The 16280-nt window shown below is 40.8% G+C and overlaps 1 protein-coding gene across 1 annotated transcript in view; it reads right to left on the reverse strand.

Moving 5' to 3' along the window:
- PTPRR (protein tyrosine phosphatase receptor type R) overlaps positions 1-16280 on the reverse strand; it is a 147069-nt gene that overhangs the window by 96063 nt on the left and 34726 nt on the right. Inside the window, exons 3-4 of the mRNA XM_075856954.1 lie at positions 14591-14704; positions 11832-11987 (exon numbers count right to left, since the gene is read on the reverse strand). Coding sequence (XP_075713069.1) covers positions 11832-11987; positions 14591-14704 — 270 coding nt within the window. The remainder of the gene's footprint in view (positions 1-11831; positions 11988-14590; positions 14705-16280) is intronic.

The following is a 16280-nucleotide window of genomic DNA, read 5'->3' on the forward strand; positions in this document are numbered from 1 at the left end:
ATTCATGCAAAAGTACTGGTGCGGAAATGGATCCTGTACCACATCACATGGAGTCCTCTACAGGCCTGCATGTTCCCCTACTCCGTGTGATGCTCTTTGGTGCCACCTTGAAGCACTTTATTCTCTTCTAGAAGTAATGCTTTTAGAGGAGAAAATGTGCTTCCATGTTAGATCAGTAGGCTATAAGAACTACATTATGGACCCATACAAATAAAGCCATGTACATTAGCCCTTAAATTCATTGTTCTAAGACTTAAAGGGAATGTGTTGCCAGAAAAACATGTTTTTTTTTTAAAAATTAAACATTTAGTGTGTGGGTGATTAAACATTGTTCAAATTTTTTTTATTTTTTTGCACGAGTCCATGTAATATTATAAATTATTTCTAATTTATAATACTACCCATTTTTGGTCACTAGATGGAGCTGTTCCCAAAATTGCAGCATTGCAACATTGGGTTAAAAGCCCTCGCTCTAGTGAGCTCTCAGCATCCCCCCCTCCTTTATCCTGGCTAGTGCCTGGATAAACGAGGGGTTTGAACGATGTAACCTCCTACACTGTGTGTCGCCATTTTTTGAGCTAACCCACAGTGTAGTAGGTTTACATACAGTAGTAAACACACACAAACACGAACATACATTGAAATCTCTTACCTGCTCCTGCCGCCGCGGCTCCCTCCGGCCCGTCCGCTCCGTTTGCTGCCGCTGGTGCAAGTGCACAAATCCGGAAGCCGCGACCGGAAGTAGTAATATTACTGTCCGGCCGCGACTTCCGGTCCACAGGAAAATGGCGCCGGACGGCGCCAATTTCGAATAGGACTGTGTGGGAGCGGCGCATGCGCAGTTCCCACACAGACGCCGTACACTGCAGTCAATGGGACGGGAGCCGTTCGCAGTCCCTATGGGACTGTGGCTGCCGTATTCCATGTCTGTATGTGTCGTTAATCGACACACACAGAAATGGAACAAAAAATGGCAGCCCCCATAGGGAAGAAAAAGTGTAAAAATAAGAAAAAGTTAAACACAAACACACAAATGAATATAAACGTTTTTAATAAAGCACTAACATCTTTAACATATAAAAAAATAATTTGTGATGACACTGTTCCTTTAAAACCATGAAATACTTGGGTTATATAAAGCATATTGTCATCGTTGAATGCCATTTTAATATACATGTATATATACATATATATATATATATATATACATATATATATATATATATATATATACATGTATATATATATATATATATATATGTGTATATATATATATATATATATATATATATACACACGGTAAATAAAATAAATCTACATAAAGCATTGAGTAACTTTGCATTTACTTTGCACTACTTAGCTTGTACAGATTCTAAATTACAGCTTGTATTATAGTCTGGAGCTGCATTTATAATTCTGCTGGCTTTAGAGCTGAACTCTTCCAGCATCTCTGACTGGGTTAATGTTTGCAAAGAGCCTGCTCTGGGGATCTGCATTGTGGGAAGTATAGTCTTTGATTTTTTTTTCTGTAGTAATTTTGGAGCTTAATAAGTTTACGTTTATGTCATTGGAAGGCGGAAATAATGTATTTACTTTCAAAGCACATCTGTGTTAGTGAATACAGTCAAAAAGATTTAATGGGTAATTAAACTTTCAGAAAACTTCTGACATGTCATAGTGACATGTCAAAAGCTTTGATCAGTGGGGGTCCGAGCACTGAGACCCCCACCGATTGCTAAAACTAACCGACAGGAGCGTTCAGGTGAGCGCTGTGCCGCTCCGTTTTTGATCGGCTTTTCTCGGAAGCATAAACTTTCTATTGATTCCGTACACCAACTGCTCGGCTTTACGAGAAAAGCCGATCAGAAACCAAGCGGCTCAGTGCTCACCAGAGCGCTTCTGCTGCTTTTTTTACCGATCGGTGGAGGTCTCAGTGCTCAGACCCCCACCGATAAAAACTTCTGACATGTCACTATGTCATGAAGTTTTATGAAAGGTTTCTATGTCAGAACTATTCTGAAAGGTTAGCACCAGATTACAACAGTAGTTTTTATTTAGAAAAACGATCATTTTTGAGCAAGTTATGAACAATTTTAGATTTATGCTAATTAGTTTCTTAATAGTCAACTGGGGGCGTTTTTTACCTTTTTACCAACTGGGCGTTGCAAAGAGAAGTGTATCACGCTGACCAACCAGCGTCATACTCTTCTCTTCATTCATGATTAGCTGTACTCACAGCACAGCGTGATCTCGCGAGATCGCGCTGTGCTTTCACTTACTCACACATTAACTTTACCGAAGTGTCTTGAGAGTGAATAGACATCGCCTCCAGCCAGGATGCGATGTCAATTCACACTCCCGACACTTCGGTAAAGTTTCTGTGGGACTTAACTCACAGAACAGCATGATCTCACTGTGAATGACAGCACAGTGTGATCTTGTGAGATCACGCTGTGTGTGCAGTGAAAGAAGCTGGGCTGGAACGATGAGAAGTGTATGACGCTGATTGGTCCCTGATTGGTTAGCGTCATACACTTCTCTTTACAATGCCCAGTTGTCTATTAAGAAGCTAATTAGCATAAATCTAAAATTGTTCATACTGTGCTCAAAATTGAATGTTTTTCAAAATAAAAACCACTGTTATTATCTACATTACAGCGCCGAATAGATTATGTAGGAGATAGGGCATTTATAATCTGGTGACAAAGCCTCTTTCATATTATGTTACACTTAGAACCTTAAACAGGAGTTATAAAACCTTATATAGGTGTAAAGTCATCCAGAACAGCTTCTTTTTTCCTCTGTAATCTATGTTTTTTTTTTTTACCTGCAGTTAGACCATCCTATAGTTTTTCAACTAAAAAGTCATACTGAAAATAGATTAATGAACTCTCTCTAGAACCTCATAGCTCATACACCCTATTTCTAGAGGCTTTATTTATAATTTTGTTTATGAATGGTTTTCAATTTCATTTTGTTTCATTTATTTTTTTAACTATTGACTTCCCCTATTTGACAAACGTGTACTGTAGGAAGTAATTTATTCTCACAGATATTTCTAGAGATAGCCATGTCAATAAGTATACCTCTGGGGAACAAAGTAGTACCAGAGGGAATGATTCTGAGGGCAGACCCTCTAGAACAAATCCATACATTCTGTTTAATTGAATTAGAAATTGTGCAGTTGTTATAACAGACTAAGTGCATATAATCAATAAGAACTGATAACCCCAGATGAGCAAAACCCCAGAAATAAATAATCTGGTCCAGCATCAGCTCAATTGTTTAGTACAGGATATCATGGCCCTGTAGAGATTTTATCATTTCAAAGCCTGGGCCTACCAGAGTATTCCCTGGGCCTTGAGTAGGCACGCCAACACTGTATTAATCCTTTTTTTAAAGTGTATTGCTACATAAACAGACTTTTATGTGTAGTACTCACTGGTTTTTACCCGCTTTTTCTACTAAGAAATAGAGATTAAAAGAAAATGTCATTGGGTGAGTGCCACTCTTTATTTCCCTCTACTTGGAGATACTGTACAGACAGACACTGTTGCTGCTGCTTCTAGTAAATGTTTTCCAACGGAACGTCAGAACGGGACCACAACGCAGATGTGAACGAAGCCATACTGTGATCTTGCTGTTGTGTTTCTATAAGATTCTAATGAAAACAAAATTTGCAGGAAAAAAATATTTATTTAGCTTGTATGCATGGATGCAGGTTCTGGAGATGTTTGGCCAGCTTCTATCAGTGTGTAGGTGGACCTGAGGAGCTGCACTGTCAACACCTATGTATACTGCAACCACTTTTCAAGAGTCTTAGATCACTACTGTGCTTGTAATCCAGAGACTAGAGCCGGCTATTTTCTTATTTTTTTTATTTATCTATCATTTCATTACGAAGTGCTGCTCTTTTCTACCTGAATATATACACATATATAAATATATATATATATATATATATATATATATATATATACATACATACACACACACACACACACACACACACACAGTCAGTACTGTGCAAAAGTTTTTAGACAGTTGTGGAAAATCGCTGCAAACTAGGAATCCTTTCAGAAATTTCTCTTTTCATGAACTTTGTATTTTGAATTAACAAAATATAAAGTTAATTTAAAGAACAGAAATCTAAATCAAATCAATATTTGCTGTGACAACTCTTTGCCTTCAAAACAGCATCCATTCTTCTAGGTGCACTTGAACAAAGTCATGGATTAACCAATTGTACCAAACAGGTCATAATAATCATCATTTTCATATGTAGTTTGGAAGTCATTAACTGTAACAGTAACAGCTGTGCAGGAGGCTTAAAACTGGGTGAGGAACAGCCAAAGGTGAGGTTGTGGAAGATAGTTTCATGTCACAGGTCCACCGTGGCAAGACTGAGCACAGCAACAAGACACAAGGTAGTTATACTGCATCCGCAAGGTCTCTCCCAGGCAAAGATTTCAAAACAGAATAGGTGCTCGCCTCTTGCTAAATTTGGCACATTTGGAACTGTTTAATAATCAGATGAGCAAATCTATGCTTGCTATGAGCAGGTATAGAAATGCACCTAAATTTGCACCATATTCTGGCTTTGTTCATGATAGATTTGGCTAAAACGACTTCTCCTTGGAGACCATATCCAGGGTGCGTTCACATATATTAGTTGCATCAGCATCAGTTTTTTTGTCTCTCAAGTGATTACAACTGATGCAAAAACTGATGCAAAATGTATCAGTTGCCAGCAAGCTTTTTCACAATTTTTACTACAAAACCATTAGGGCCTGTTCACATCACCGTTCGCTTTCCGTTCCAGGATTCCGTCTGAGGTTTCCATTGGGTGAACCCCGCAACTGAAAGTGAAAGTGAAACCACAGCGTCACCATTCCGGCAGGTTTCCGTTTTAACGACGGAATCAATAGCGGAGTCAACTGCGCTATTGATTCCGTCGGAAAAACGGAAACCTGCCGGAATGGTGACAAACGGAAACCATTAGCAATGTTTCCTTCACCATTGATATCAATGGTGACTGAAACGGAAGCTGTGGTTTCAGTTTGACTTTCCGTTGCAGGGTTCACCCGACGGAAACCTCCGACGGAACCCCGGAACAGAAAGCCAACGCTGATGTGAACAGGCCCTAAGTTGTCATCAGTTGTCATCAGTTTTTACCACAATGGTCCACCAAAAAGGTAGTCTAGGGTCTGAAAATGTGCACATTTTATCAGAGTGGTGCATAGCTTGTGATAGATTGGATACATGATAGATTAGATACATGTTGTGTACCATGTCAGGGCTCTCCTTCTCTGCCCTTGGCGCTACACTGAAGTCTGACACACACACATTGTAATGTCACATGTGTCATATTCAGTGCAGCGCCAAGGCCGGTACCGAGGGATAGCCCAGATGGCAGCTGCTGTCCACTAACCTCACCTCAGATCAGATCTTCGAAGCAGTCTTCTGAGCCTGCAAAGATGCAAACACTAGCCCTAACTTCAGGGAGTAGCTAGTTTTTGGTACCTTTACAGCTACGCATATATGGACAGTGACCTCAGGGTCTCCTCCTGGAGGGAATCCCCGGCAACAACTATAGTGGCACTATCTACAGGGAGGGTGTCACTAAATTTCGCTCCTGCTTGCATCCACCATCCCACCGGGTGCTGCCAGAAGATGGATGCGGCAGGACCCGGCGTTTATCCGGCCATGATTATTAAGATAGGATACGGCGCGGGACCTCCCTGGGAGCCGGACCCAAAAACAATGCAGATAACATTTTTGGATCCGGCTCCTGCAGAGGTCCAGCGCCATATGGCGCCATAAATGATGTCCCCTGTGGCAGAACAGATTCAATAGAAAGATATGGGATCCATTCTAGCATCAGTTTCCCTCCGGCTGTTCTGCAAAACGCCGGAGGGAAACGGAAACGGACAACGTACATATGTGAACAGCCCCTTACTTGTCACTTTTAAAATTTTGCGGGTGATGAAAAGTCAACATTTTTTTGTATAAATTTGGTGCACGCCATGATTTAAAACTTTTTTGCCCAGTTTATGCAAAAACATTGGTGTAAATTGCATAGGAAATGTGGGATATTAGCTTTTTTCACCTGTAATCTGTAATGGATCCTCATCTCTACAATAGATCCCAGAAAGAAGAAAATGTAAAGGAATCTCAAAGGAAAGTTTTGGAAATATTTTCTTTCTGAATGAATGACTTTGTGCTAGTGACTGTGACACCCACCGCTTCATAAGCACAATATTGATAGCCTCATCATTATCACAGTATAGTAACCCCAGTCACTAATCTATGGTAATAGAAAGGTCACCATAACCTGTTCATCAAGTTCAACCTGATAAAATGAAATACTGCAAAGTAACAACATAAAAATTTATTTTTTCTTGCCATATTATGTTGTTACTGTGAGAACCTGTAGCAATGATTGCTTTAGGATTAGAAGTTATTATTTTATGCCTGGTTTATGCTAAATATGTTGCACTATACCAGGCTACCAATTAAAATCTGTTTTATACAATAATTAGATTTAACCTTCTTTTTCTTTTTAGCAACCAATGAAGTAAACTATACAAATCAATTTTATGCTGTTTGCTTTGACAACTATATACAAAATCAAAAATACTTAAAATAATAAGTCATGTTTCTGGTCAGAAGGAGACATTTCGGTGATCTTGTTTGTGTAAGGCAGGGGTGGGGAACCTTTCTGCCAAGAGCCATTTGGATATTTATAACATAATTTGCGGGCCATACAAAATTATCAACTTAAAAATGAGCCTGCTATATTTGGTCAAACATTTAATTAACTCACCTCTAATGTGATGGCTGGAACTGCTTCTCTTTGGTGAGGCGTGTGATGTTAGCTGGTATTGATGATGATGCTACTGCGTCGGTCAGTCTGGAGCGGTCGACTTTTTAGTAAGTTTTCAAAAGAGCTGCTCGCAGCAGTAAGTTGTTCCGACTTACTTAAAGGGCTTTTTCCATTAGGAACATTTATGACATATCCACTGGATATGTCATAAATGTCAGATAGATGTGGGGCCACCTCTTGGACCCGCACCTATCTCTAGAACGGGGCCCCCTAAACCCCGTTCTACCGCTCTGTGCTCCGGCTAATTTCCGATCATGGAGAAGAAAACAGCTTAGCTTGCTGAGCTACGCTGTTTCCGTAACTCCCATAGTAATGAATGGCAGTTACGAAAGCACCCCACACACCCCAAAAACATACCAATAGGGAATTTAGATTGTGAGCCCCAATGGGGACAGTAAAAAAGAGGACCTCTGTACAGCGCTGCGTAATATGTTGGTGCTATATAAGTAACTGAAATAAATAAATAAATAAAATAATAAGCAGCGTAGCATGCGAGTTATGCTGTTTCCGTAACTACCATTCAGTTCTATGAGACTTACGGAAACAGCGTAGCTCAGCGATCTACGCTGTTTTCTTAGTCATGGTCAGAAATCACATGCCTCAGCCACATCACAAAGAGGTAGAACGGGGTATAGGGGGCCCCATTCCAGAGATAGATCTAGGACCCACACCTATCTGACATTTATGACATATTGTAATGAATCGGGATGGGGAGACGTCAGATGAGCCCTAATCTACTCAGTCCCTGCCTACTTGCACGGCCCATCCTAAGTGACGGCGTACAACTGGGCGACGGTCCCTATGCTCAGTAAGTGCAAGACAGACAACACAAGACAAGGGCACACAGAAGCAAGGGGAAGTAGGGGCAGTTGCCCACGGAAAACCGTGAGCAACAGGCAGTGGTGAACGAGCCGAATCAAACCAGGAGAGTACGTAGTAGCAAAACGGAGCATGAGAATAGTAAGGCAAGCCAGGGTCAAAAAGGCTACAGCGGTCAATCAGGTAATATAGCAGGAATAGCAGAGCCAGGAAACCAGAGAATCACAGGCAAGGAACATGCTGCAAGTGAGGGTATAAATAGACCAAGGGCGGGAGCTAGAACCGTCAGGCCAGGCTGTGATAGGTTCTCCCTCTCCTCAGCCTGCAAGCCTGAGTGGTAACAGATCGCATCACTCTAGCAGACCTTGGAGCTGATGAAGGCTGATTAACCCCGAGCGTCAACACAGAACCTGTGTCAGGCAAACCCTTTACAGTACCCCCCTTTTATGAGGGGCCACTGAACCCTTCCTAGGTGGGCCTGGCTTGTTGGGGAACCAAAGATGGAACTTCATGAGCAATATACCGGCGTGAACATCCCGGGCAGGTACCCAAGTCCTCTCCTCAGGCCCGTATCCTCTCCAATGGACCAGGTACTGGAGGGAGCCTTGGACCATTCTGCTGTCCACAATCTTGGCTACCTCGAATTCTACCCCATCAGGAGTGAGAACAGGGACCGGAGGTTTCCTCAATGTAGCCAAGGACGGGGAGCAGCTTTTCAAGAGGGAGGCATGGAACACGTTGTGTATCTGAAAAGACGGGGGTAACCCCAGCCGGAAGGAGACAGGGTGGAGGACCTCAATGATTTTGTACGGCCCTATATACCGGGGAGCAAATTTCTTGGATGGAACATTAAGGCGCAAATTTTTAGAAGATCGCCACACCAGATCCCCGACCACAAATAGGGGGTTAGTAGAACGTCTTTTATCTGCCTGAGTCTTTTGGATGCTCTGGGATGCCTCAAGGTTCTTCTGAACCTGGGCCCAGACTATGCACAGTTCCCGATGAACGACATCTACCTCGGGATTGTTGGAACCACCAGGTGTAATGGAGGAGAACCGTGGATTAAACCCAAAATGGCAAAAGACGGGGGAGACACCCGATGAGCTACTGACCCGGTTATTAAGGGAAAATTCGGCGAGGGGAATGAAGGAGACCCAATCATTTTGACAGTCTGAGATAAAACACCTTAAGTATTGTTCTAGAGACTGATTAGTCCTCTCAGTTTGGCCATTAGTTTCAGGATGGAAGGCCGAGGAAAAGGACAGATCAATCTCCAGCTTCTTACAGAAAGCTCTCCAAAACAATGAAACAAATTGTACCCCTCTGTCAGAAACAATATTGACCGGAACCCCATGGAGACGCAGGATGTGTTTGACAAACAAGGTAGCTAACGTCTTAGCCACCCGCATTTTCGGCCCATGCTCCCATACAAAGTCTGGTAGCACGGTCCGTAAAAAGCAAAAGAAAGGACATATCCTATCTTTTCCGACGGCCTTCTACGGCCCGGACACCGTCCCGTAAATATACGGGAAGGTGTCCGCGGTCAATAGTCATGAATGGGTCCGTAATTAGGGTCTGCAATTACAGACAAATTCTATGGTTGTGTGCATGGGGCCTAAAGAAGTGCAAATTAAAAATGGAAAATTTGACCTGGACACAGGGGCATCAATGACCCTTGGTCATAAAAGGGTTAAATATGCTCGAACAACTGCCTGTTATAATAATGACACAGAGTGTAATAGCCTAACATTACACATACGTTCCTTCTACTATTTTGAGACCACGATATAATCCAACCATTGGGCTTTTTTCAGCTTATCAGACATTAGAAATCATTTTTGGTTGTTGAGTAAGCAGGAGCTCTGGATGACTTGGCTAAAGATTACAGCGACTGTCCGGTGACATTCAGCTCTGACATAATTTTTTTTCCCTAAAATTGTGCTAGTTACCGACACAATCCTGGCTGTAGCCATGGATACATATGCCACTGTGACTTTCTGGCTAGCACTTCTCTGTAGTGGCTATATAGAGGGTAGGTGGTGGGTAATTTCCATTCAGAAGCTGGGAGCCAGAAAAGAAGAAGCGGGGAACAAAAAGAAGTGAGCATTTTTTTATTTTTTTTTAACCCTCACAAGTGATTAGTATACCATATGGTGGACCAAAAGTGACTGTCCAATAAGACCGGAAAGAGGTTTTAAAGGAATTACTGCATATTACAAATGTTATTTTCTGGTATAATATGTATTGTTAATGTCAATACCAGAAATGTCACTGTATGGTAAAGAGATAATAATGTATAATTCCCAGGAGGCTTTATTTATTTATACCATTACTATAGTTCCTCAGTGTGTGTTGTAGGTTTAAACTCCACGTTATGTGGAACCCAAGATGAAAAAGGTAGAAATTTTACCCATCTATATATGTTTAAAAAAGTGGCTTAAAGGGGTTTTCCCATCTTGGACATTTATGGCATATCCACAGGATATGCCATAAAATTCCGATAGATGCGGGTCCCACCTCTGGGACCCGCACCTATCTCTAGAACGGGGACCCTTAAAACGGAACAAAGTAACTACAAAAATAGCGTAGCTCGTTGTGCTACACTGTTTCTGTAGCTCCCATTCACTTCTATGGAAGTTACGGAAACAGCGTAGCTCAGTGAGCTCGGCAGTTTCCGTAACTCCCAACCACCTAACCAGGATGTTGCCGGGAGACAGTGGGAGCCAAGTAAGCTAGTATGGGGTTTAGGGGGCTCCATTCTAGAGATAGGTGTGGGTCCCAGAGGTGGGCCCCCTCATTTATCTGACTTTTATGGCATATCCTGTGGATATGTCATAAATGTCCAAGATGGGAAAACCCCTTTAATTAACAGGAGCAATGAATAGATATAGAATTTAGTGAAGTTTTTACTGTTTCTTTTTCTTTATGTATTGAGAATGGGGCACAGGGCCGCCATCAGGGCATTACTACTGGTACTGCCATCAGGGACCCAGCCACAATGATGAAAAAAACGCCCGCTTCTCGGCAACTTTAAACATTTGAATGAAGGCCCCATCGTTAGTCGCTTGGCGAAAAGGAACGGACCCTGTAATGTAATGGGACCCGTTCCTTACTCTGAAGTAACTAATGCTGGGGCCCTGAGAGAATTTACAGAAGGGGAAGATGCTGCATGTAAGCAGAAGCTCCGTGTGGAGAGAGCCCGCCCACCAGACAGGTCCTCCTTTACACAGCCAACTGGACCCTGCAGGCTGGTGAGTGTTTCCCCCCTTTCCATCCTGCTTCACATTGTTTCTCTATCGTTTTTTTGCCGCGTTTTTCGTAATCTTGTCAAAAATAGTGCAGTTTCATAGTAGACTATGCTATTCCATCCTGAGAGATCCCACAAAAAAAAATCGTATTCCACTCCTGACATCACTATATGGACAGTGATGTCAGGGTCTTCCCAATGCTGGAGTCCCCAGACAGAACATCGCAAGTGCTCTGCCCGTTGTCTTTGCCCCTGGCAAAGCTCCTGACATTACTGTCCATATATGTAAAGTGATGTCATGGGATTCTCCAGGGCTGGAATCCATATCCAGAGTTTTGCCAACGCTCTTGCCATGGACTCAGGCTTTGCAAAGTTTCTGACGTTACTTACATATATGGACAACAGGAACAGCACCAGAGTCCCTGGGTAGAGCGCTAGTAGAAGGCCCTGGGAAAGCTTCTGACGTCACCGTCCATTTATGGACAGTGACTTCAAGATTTTCCCCAAGGCCATTCCACTGGACGATGTATGCAATACGTTTTGGCTAAATAGAACAAAATTCAGGACATTAACCGGTCACTGACTGCTCCAAGGTTTCGTTCACTGTAATTCATGTCACCACCAAATACATTTAATGCGTATAACGTACAAATGTGAGTGCCAAACTTTCCGTTACCCACCCCCGGTAATGGAGGGGGGTACAGACATCTTGGCTGTATGGGGCCCAGAAATTCCTGATGGCGGCCCTGATGGGGCATGTTTAGGATTGGGTTCTGATGGGATCTTTTGCAGTATGACAATGTTAAAAAATGGGAATGCAGTAATCTAAATGATTATGACACACACACATACAACATTACCAACGTACAGTAGACTCACCTCTGGAGAGACTTCAGTTATTCCAAAATGGGACAATCTTTGGTGCAACGTGTGAAGATTTAGTGAACGTAGGACCTCTGCAGAGGGTAAAGTGTCCGGAACACCTATCTTTTTGTTTAGTGGAGAAATAAACAGCTCAACACAGTTCTTCTTTCCCTATGTGAGAGAAATATGCCTTAGCTTCCTTTTTGTCTTAAGCAATAGTTAATAAGAAAAGGCAATTGCAACATATATAAGTGATAAAGTACACACTACTGCATAGTCCTTTAGAATGTCATATGTGGCAGGTTGCAGTTCTTTAAGTATTTTCTTAATTGCTAATTCTCAGATAAGTAAAAGAAAAAACATTCCGATGGCTAAAAAAAGAATACTTCTATACTGACAAGTTCAAGGAACTGAGTAAGAACCCTAGACCACAATGTGTCACTTTCCAATGGAAAGAAGAAGTTATGGGAATCATTATAAGATCACTATATTAAATTTATGTATTAATCACTCACTGATTGGGACTACTTTTTTAAAGAGGCTCTGTCACCACATTATAAGTGCCCTGTCTCCTACATAAGGAGATCGGCGCTATAATGTAGGTGACAGCAGTGCTTTTTATTTAGAAAAACGATCTCTTTTTACCACGTTAGGAGCGATTTTTAGCTTTATACTAATTAGTTTCTTAATGCCCAAGTGGGCGTATGTTTACTTTAGACCAAGTGGGCGTTGTACAGAAGAGTTTATGACGCTGACCAATCAGGGACCAATCAGCGTCATGCACTTCTCTCCATTCATTTACACAGCACATAGCGATATAGCTTTATCGCTATGTGCAGCCACATAAACACACTATAACGTTACTGCAGTGTCCTGACAATGAATATACATTACCTCCAGCCAGTACGTGATGTGTATTCAGAATCCTGACACGTCTGAATCTTTTCTGTGAGATTTCCAGCAAGGCAAACGTAATCTCGCGAGATTACGCTGTAATCTGTCATTTAAAACGAGATTACGTTTGCCTTGCTGGAAATCTCACAGAAAAGATTCAGAAGTGGTCAAGATTCTCAATACACATCACGTCCTGGCTGGAGGTAATGTATATTTATTATCAGGACATTGCAGTAACGTTATAGTGTGTTTATGTAGCTGCACATAGCGATATAGCTATATCGCTATCTGCAGTGTAAATGAATGGAGAGAAGTGCATGATGCTGATTGGTCAGCGTCATACACTCCTCTGTACAACGCCCACTTGGTGTAAAGTAAAAACACGCCCACTTGGGCATTAAGAATCTAATTAGCATAAAGCTAAAAATCGCTAATAACGTGGTAAAAATAGATAGTTTTTCTAAATAAAAAGCACTGCTGTCACCTACATTATAGCGCCGATCTCCTTATATAGGAGATAGGGCACTTATAATGAGGTGACAGAGTCTCTTTAAGCCCCTATATATATCACCATGTTTTGCTCTGTTTAACATGCTTGAGAAAGGCTCATTGCACAGAGCCGAAACGTCACACGAGGGCTATTAAAGATATTTTCTCACATTGACATTGGAGTGCTGCCTATCATTGGATGTTTATATCTATATATATATATATATATATATATATATACATACACATACTGTATGTACCATATTAACCAGTTCAGGACCGGGCTATTTTGAGCCTTCAGGACCAGACACCGTTTAGCCATTTTTAGCACGTATTACTTAAAGGGCTATAACTTTTTTATTTGTTGAGCTAACAACGTGATTTTTGCAATGTTTTTTCTGTAGACAATGCCAGTTTCTTTTTTTTATCGTTTTTATACACATCCTTTTTGCTATTTTAGAATTTTTATTCTTAAAGTTTGAAAATAATAGTAAAAAAATAAGCTTTTTTACGTTTCAGCTATTTTTTTTGGCTAATAACATAGTTTTACCCTAAAATAGACCTTTTATTTGTGATCGCCATTGTCTACTATAAATTTTAATATATTACATATCTATATTAGGGTAATTGGGACAGCGCTAGCGTTACAACAATGATTGGCGGGAGGGAAAGTTTTTTTTTGGGGTGGGTATTTTATGTGTATTTATTATTAAAAAATGTTTGCACTTAACCTTACTATTTTTTTATTACTATGGTCTGTCCCTCAAAGGTCAAAAAAAGCCTTTGGGGAACATTATATATATTTTTCGTTCTTTTACACCATGCTTTTCCACTGTAACTGGAGCTGCACAGCAGCCCCAGTTACAGGGGAAATCAGCCCTCTCATAGTGACGATTGTCACTAATAGGGCTGAGCTAGGTCTAGTAAGACCCTGCAGCAGTCTGTCACTAACGGCACCCGGCGAACATGTGACCAGTCACATGAACACAGGGAGCAATAGTTAACCAGTTAAATACTACGGTTCAGAAAAGATACATGTTCATCAAGGTCAAGCAGAAAGATATGTGGATGAAGGGAAGGTGGAGGATTACATTTAAAAAAAAAAGCCCATAAGCCATAAGCATGAGCCAATCTGCCCTAAATGGGGAAACAGAGTAAGGTTATATTCACAAGAGGTAGATTTTTTTGCTAAAATTTCTGCGACTTAAAATCTGTTTCATACATCTGAATGGGGTTGTTTATGCAGCATGTGCATACAGTAGATTTCTGCAAGCTCCATTCCGATCACAGAAATTTCTGCAAACAATCTTCTACATGTAAATATATTCTAAAGAACAAAGGAGCCTGTGAAAACACACAATAAATAACTGTGTAAAGTATTGTACCCTTACATTTAGGTGATTGATGTGAACTTGCTGTGGCATGAGGCCTAGAGCTGCAGCAACTCCCTGTCGGAACTTCCGGAGTAATGTTGTATTTAATTTGTTTACATCCATTTTCAACATCTGAAAAACAACAAGTTCATAGATTTACTTGTATAAATGGAACTAAATGTACATGTAATAATTAACATACTTGTGTTATAAACAATTTATCACTTTAAGAAATTGTATTGCTTCTGAGAATCCAACAACACCAAGACCCACAGACTCCCAGGAAATTTGTATAAAGACATATATTGACTGTATATCAGTTGTAAAGAGGTAAATTATCTTGGTAAGATGCTCTAAATGATACAATACTACACTGGATGTAATAACTGGGCCGTTTTTACTTTTATGGTGAGAAGACCAAGTAGAGAAGCTATCGATCTCTATCACGTAGACAATAAGTATGAAGGAGAAGGTGCTTTTATACATATATATATATATATATATATATATATATATATATATACACACATATACAGTGCTGTGTAAAAGTATTTGCCCCTCACCGATTTCTTCTATTGTTTCACATTTTTTACATTTAAATGTTTCAGATCATCCAGCTAATTTTAATACAAGGTACAGACTACACAAGTAAACACAAAATACAGCTTTTGAATGATCATTCTGTTTATTGAGGAAAAATATTTATTCAAAACCTAAATCACCCTTGGCACTACCCGTGTTTACTTCGAAACCTTAATTCTGTTTCTTTTGAGGCATTCAGAGGTGGACTTGCTTGTGTAATTCGGATCACTGTTCTGCTGCATAACTCAATTGTGTTTAAGCTTTTGGTCACAAACTGATGGTCAGACATTCTCCTTCAGGATTTTCTGTTAAAGAGCAAAATTCATGGTTCCCTCAATGATGACAAGTTGTCCAGGTCCTGCAGAAGCAAAGCAGCCCCAGACCATCACACTGCCACCACCATGTTTGACTATTGGTATGATGTTCTTATGGTGAAATGCTGTGTTAGTTTTACATTTGATGTACCAAGACCTATGTCTTCCAAAAAGTTCCATCTTTGACTCATCCGTCCCCAGAATATTATCCTAAAAGTCTTACCAGTCATCTAGATGTATTTTGGCAAATGCGAGATGAGCCTTTGTGTTCTTTTTGGTTAGCAGTGGTTTACGCCTTGTAATTCTCCCATGAATGCAATTTATGCCACGTGTCTTTCTTATTGTGGAATCGTGTATATTGACCTTAACTGAGGCAATTGAGGCCTGCAGTTCTTTAGATGTTCATCTGGTATCTTTTGTGACATCCTGGATGAGTCGTTAATGTGTTCTTAATGACATTTTGATAGGCCGTCCAATCCTGGGAATGTTCACCACTGTTCCAAATTTTCTCCATTTGTGGATAATGGCTCTCACTGTGGTTCGCTGGATTCAATGACTTTGTAACCCTTTCCAGACTGGTAGATTTCAGTGACTTTGTTTGGCATCTGAATGTGAATCTCTTTAGAATATGGCATCATGTGCTGCTTTTTGGGACCCTCCAGCCTGCATCACATTGCCAGACAGCTTCTATTTAAGTGATGCTTAGATTCAACAGGTCTGGTAGTAATCATGCCTGGATGTGGCTAGTGAAATTGTACCCAATTGTCAATTGAATTTGTTTAGCTGGCTGATTTAGTAGCTATGGGGTCATT

This window comes from Rhinoderma darwinii, chromosome 3, assembly GCF_050947455.1.
Source record: "Rhinoderma darwinii isolate aRhiDar2 chromosome 3, aRhiDar2.hap1, whole genome shotgun sequence".
NCBI classification, from domain to species: Eukaryota; Metazoa; Chordata; class Amphibia; order Anura; family Rhinodermatidae; genus Rhinoderma; species Rhinoderma darwinii.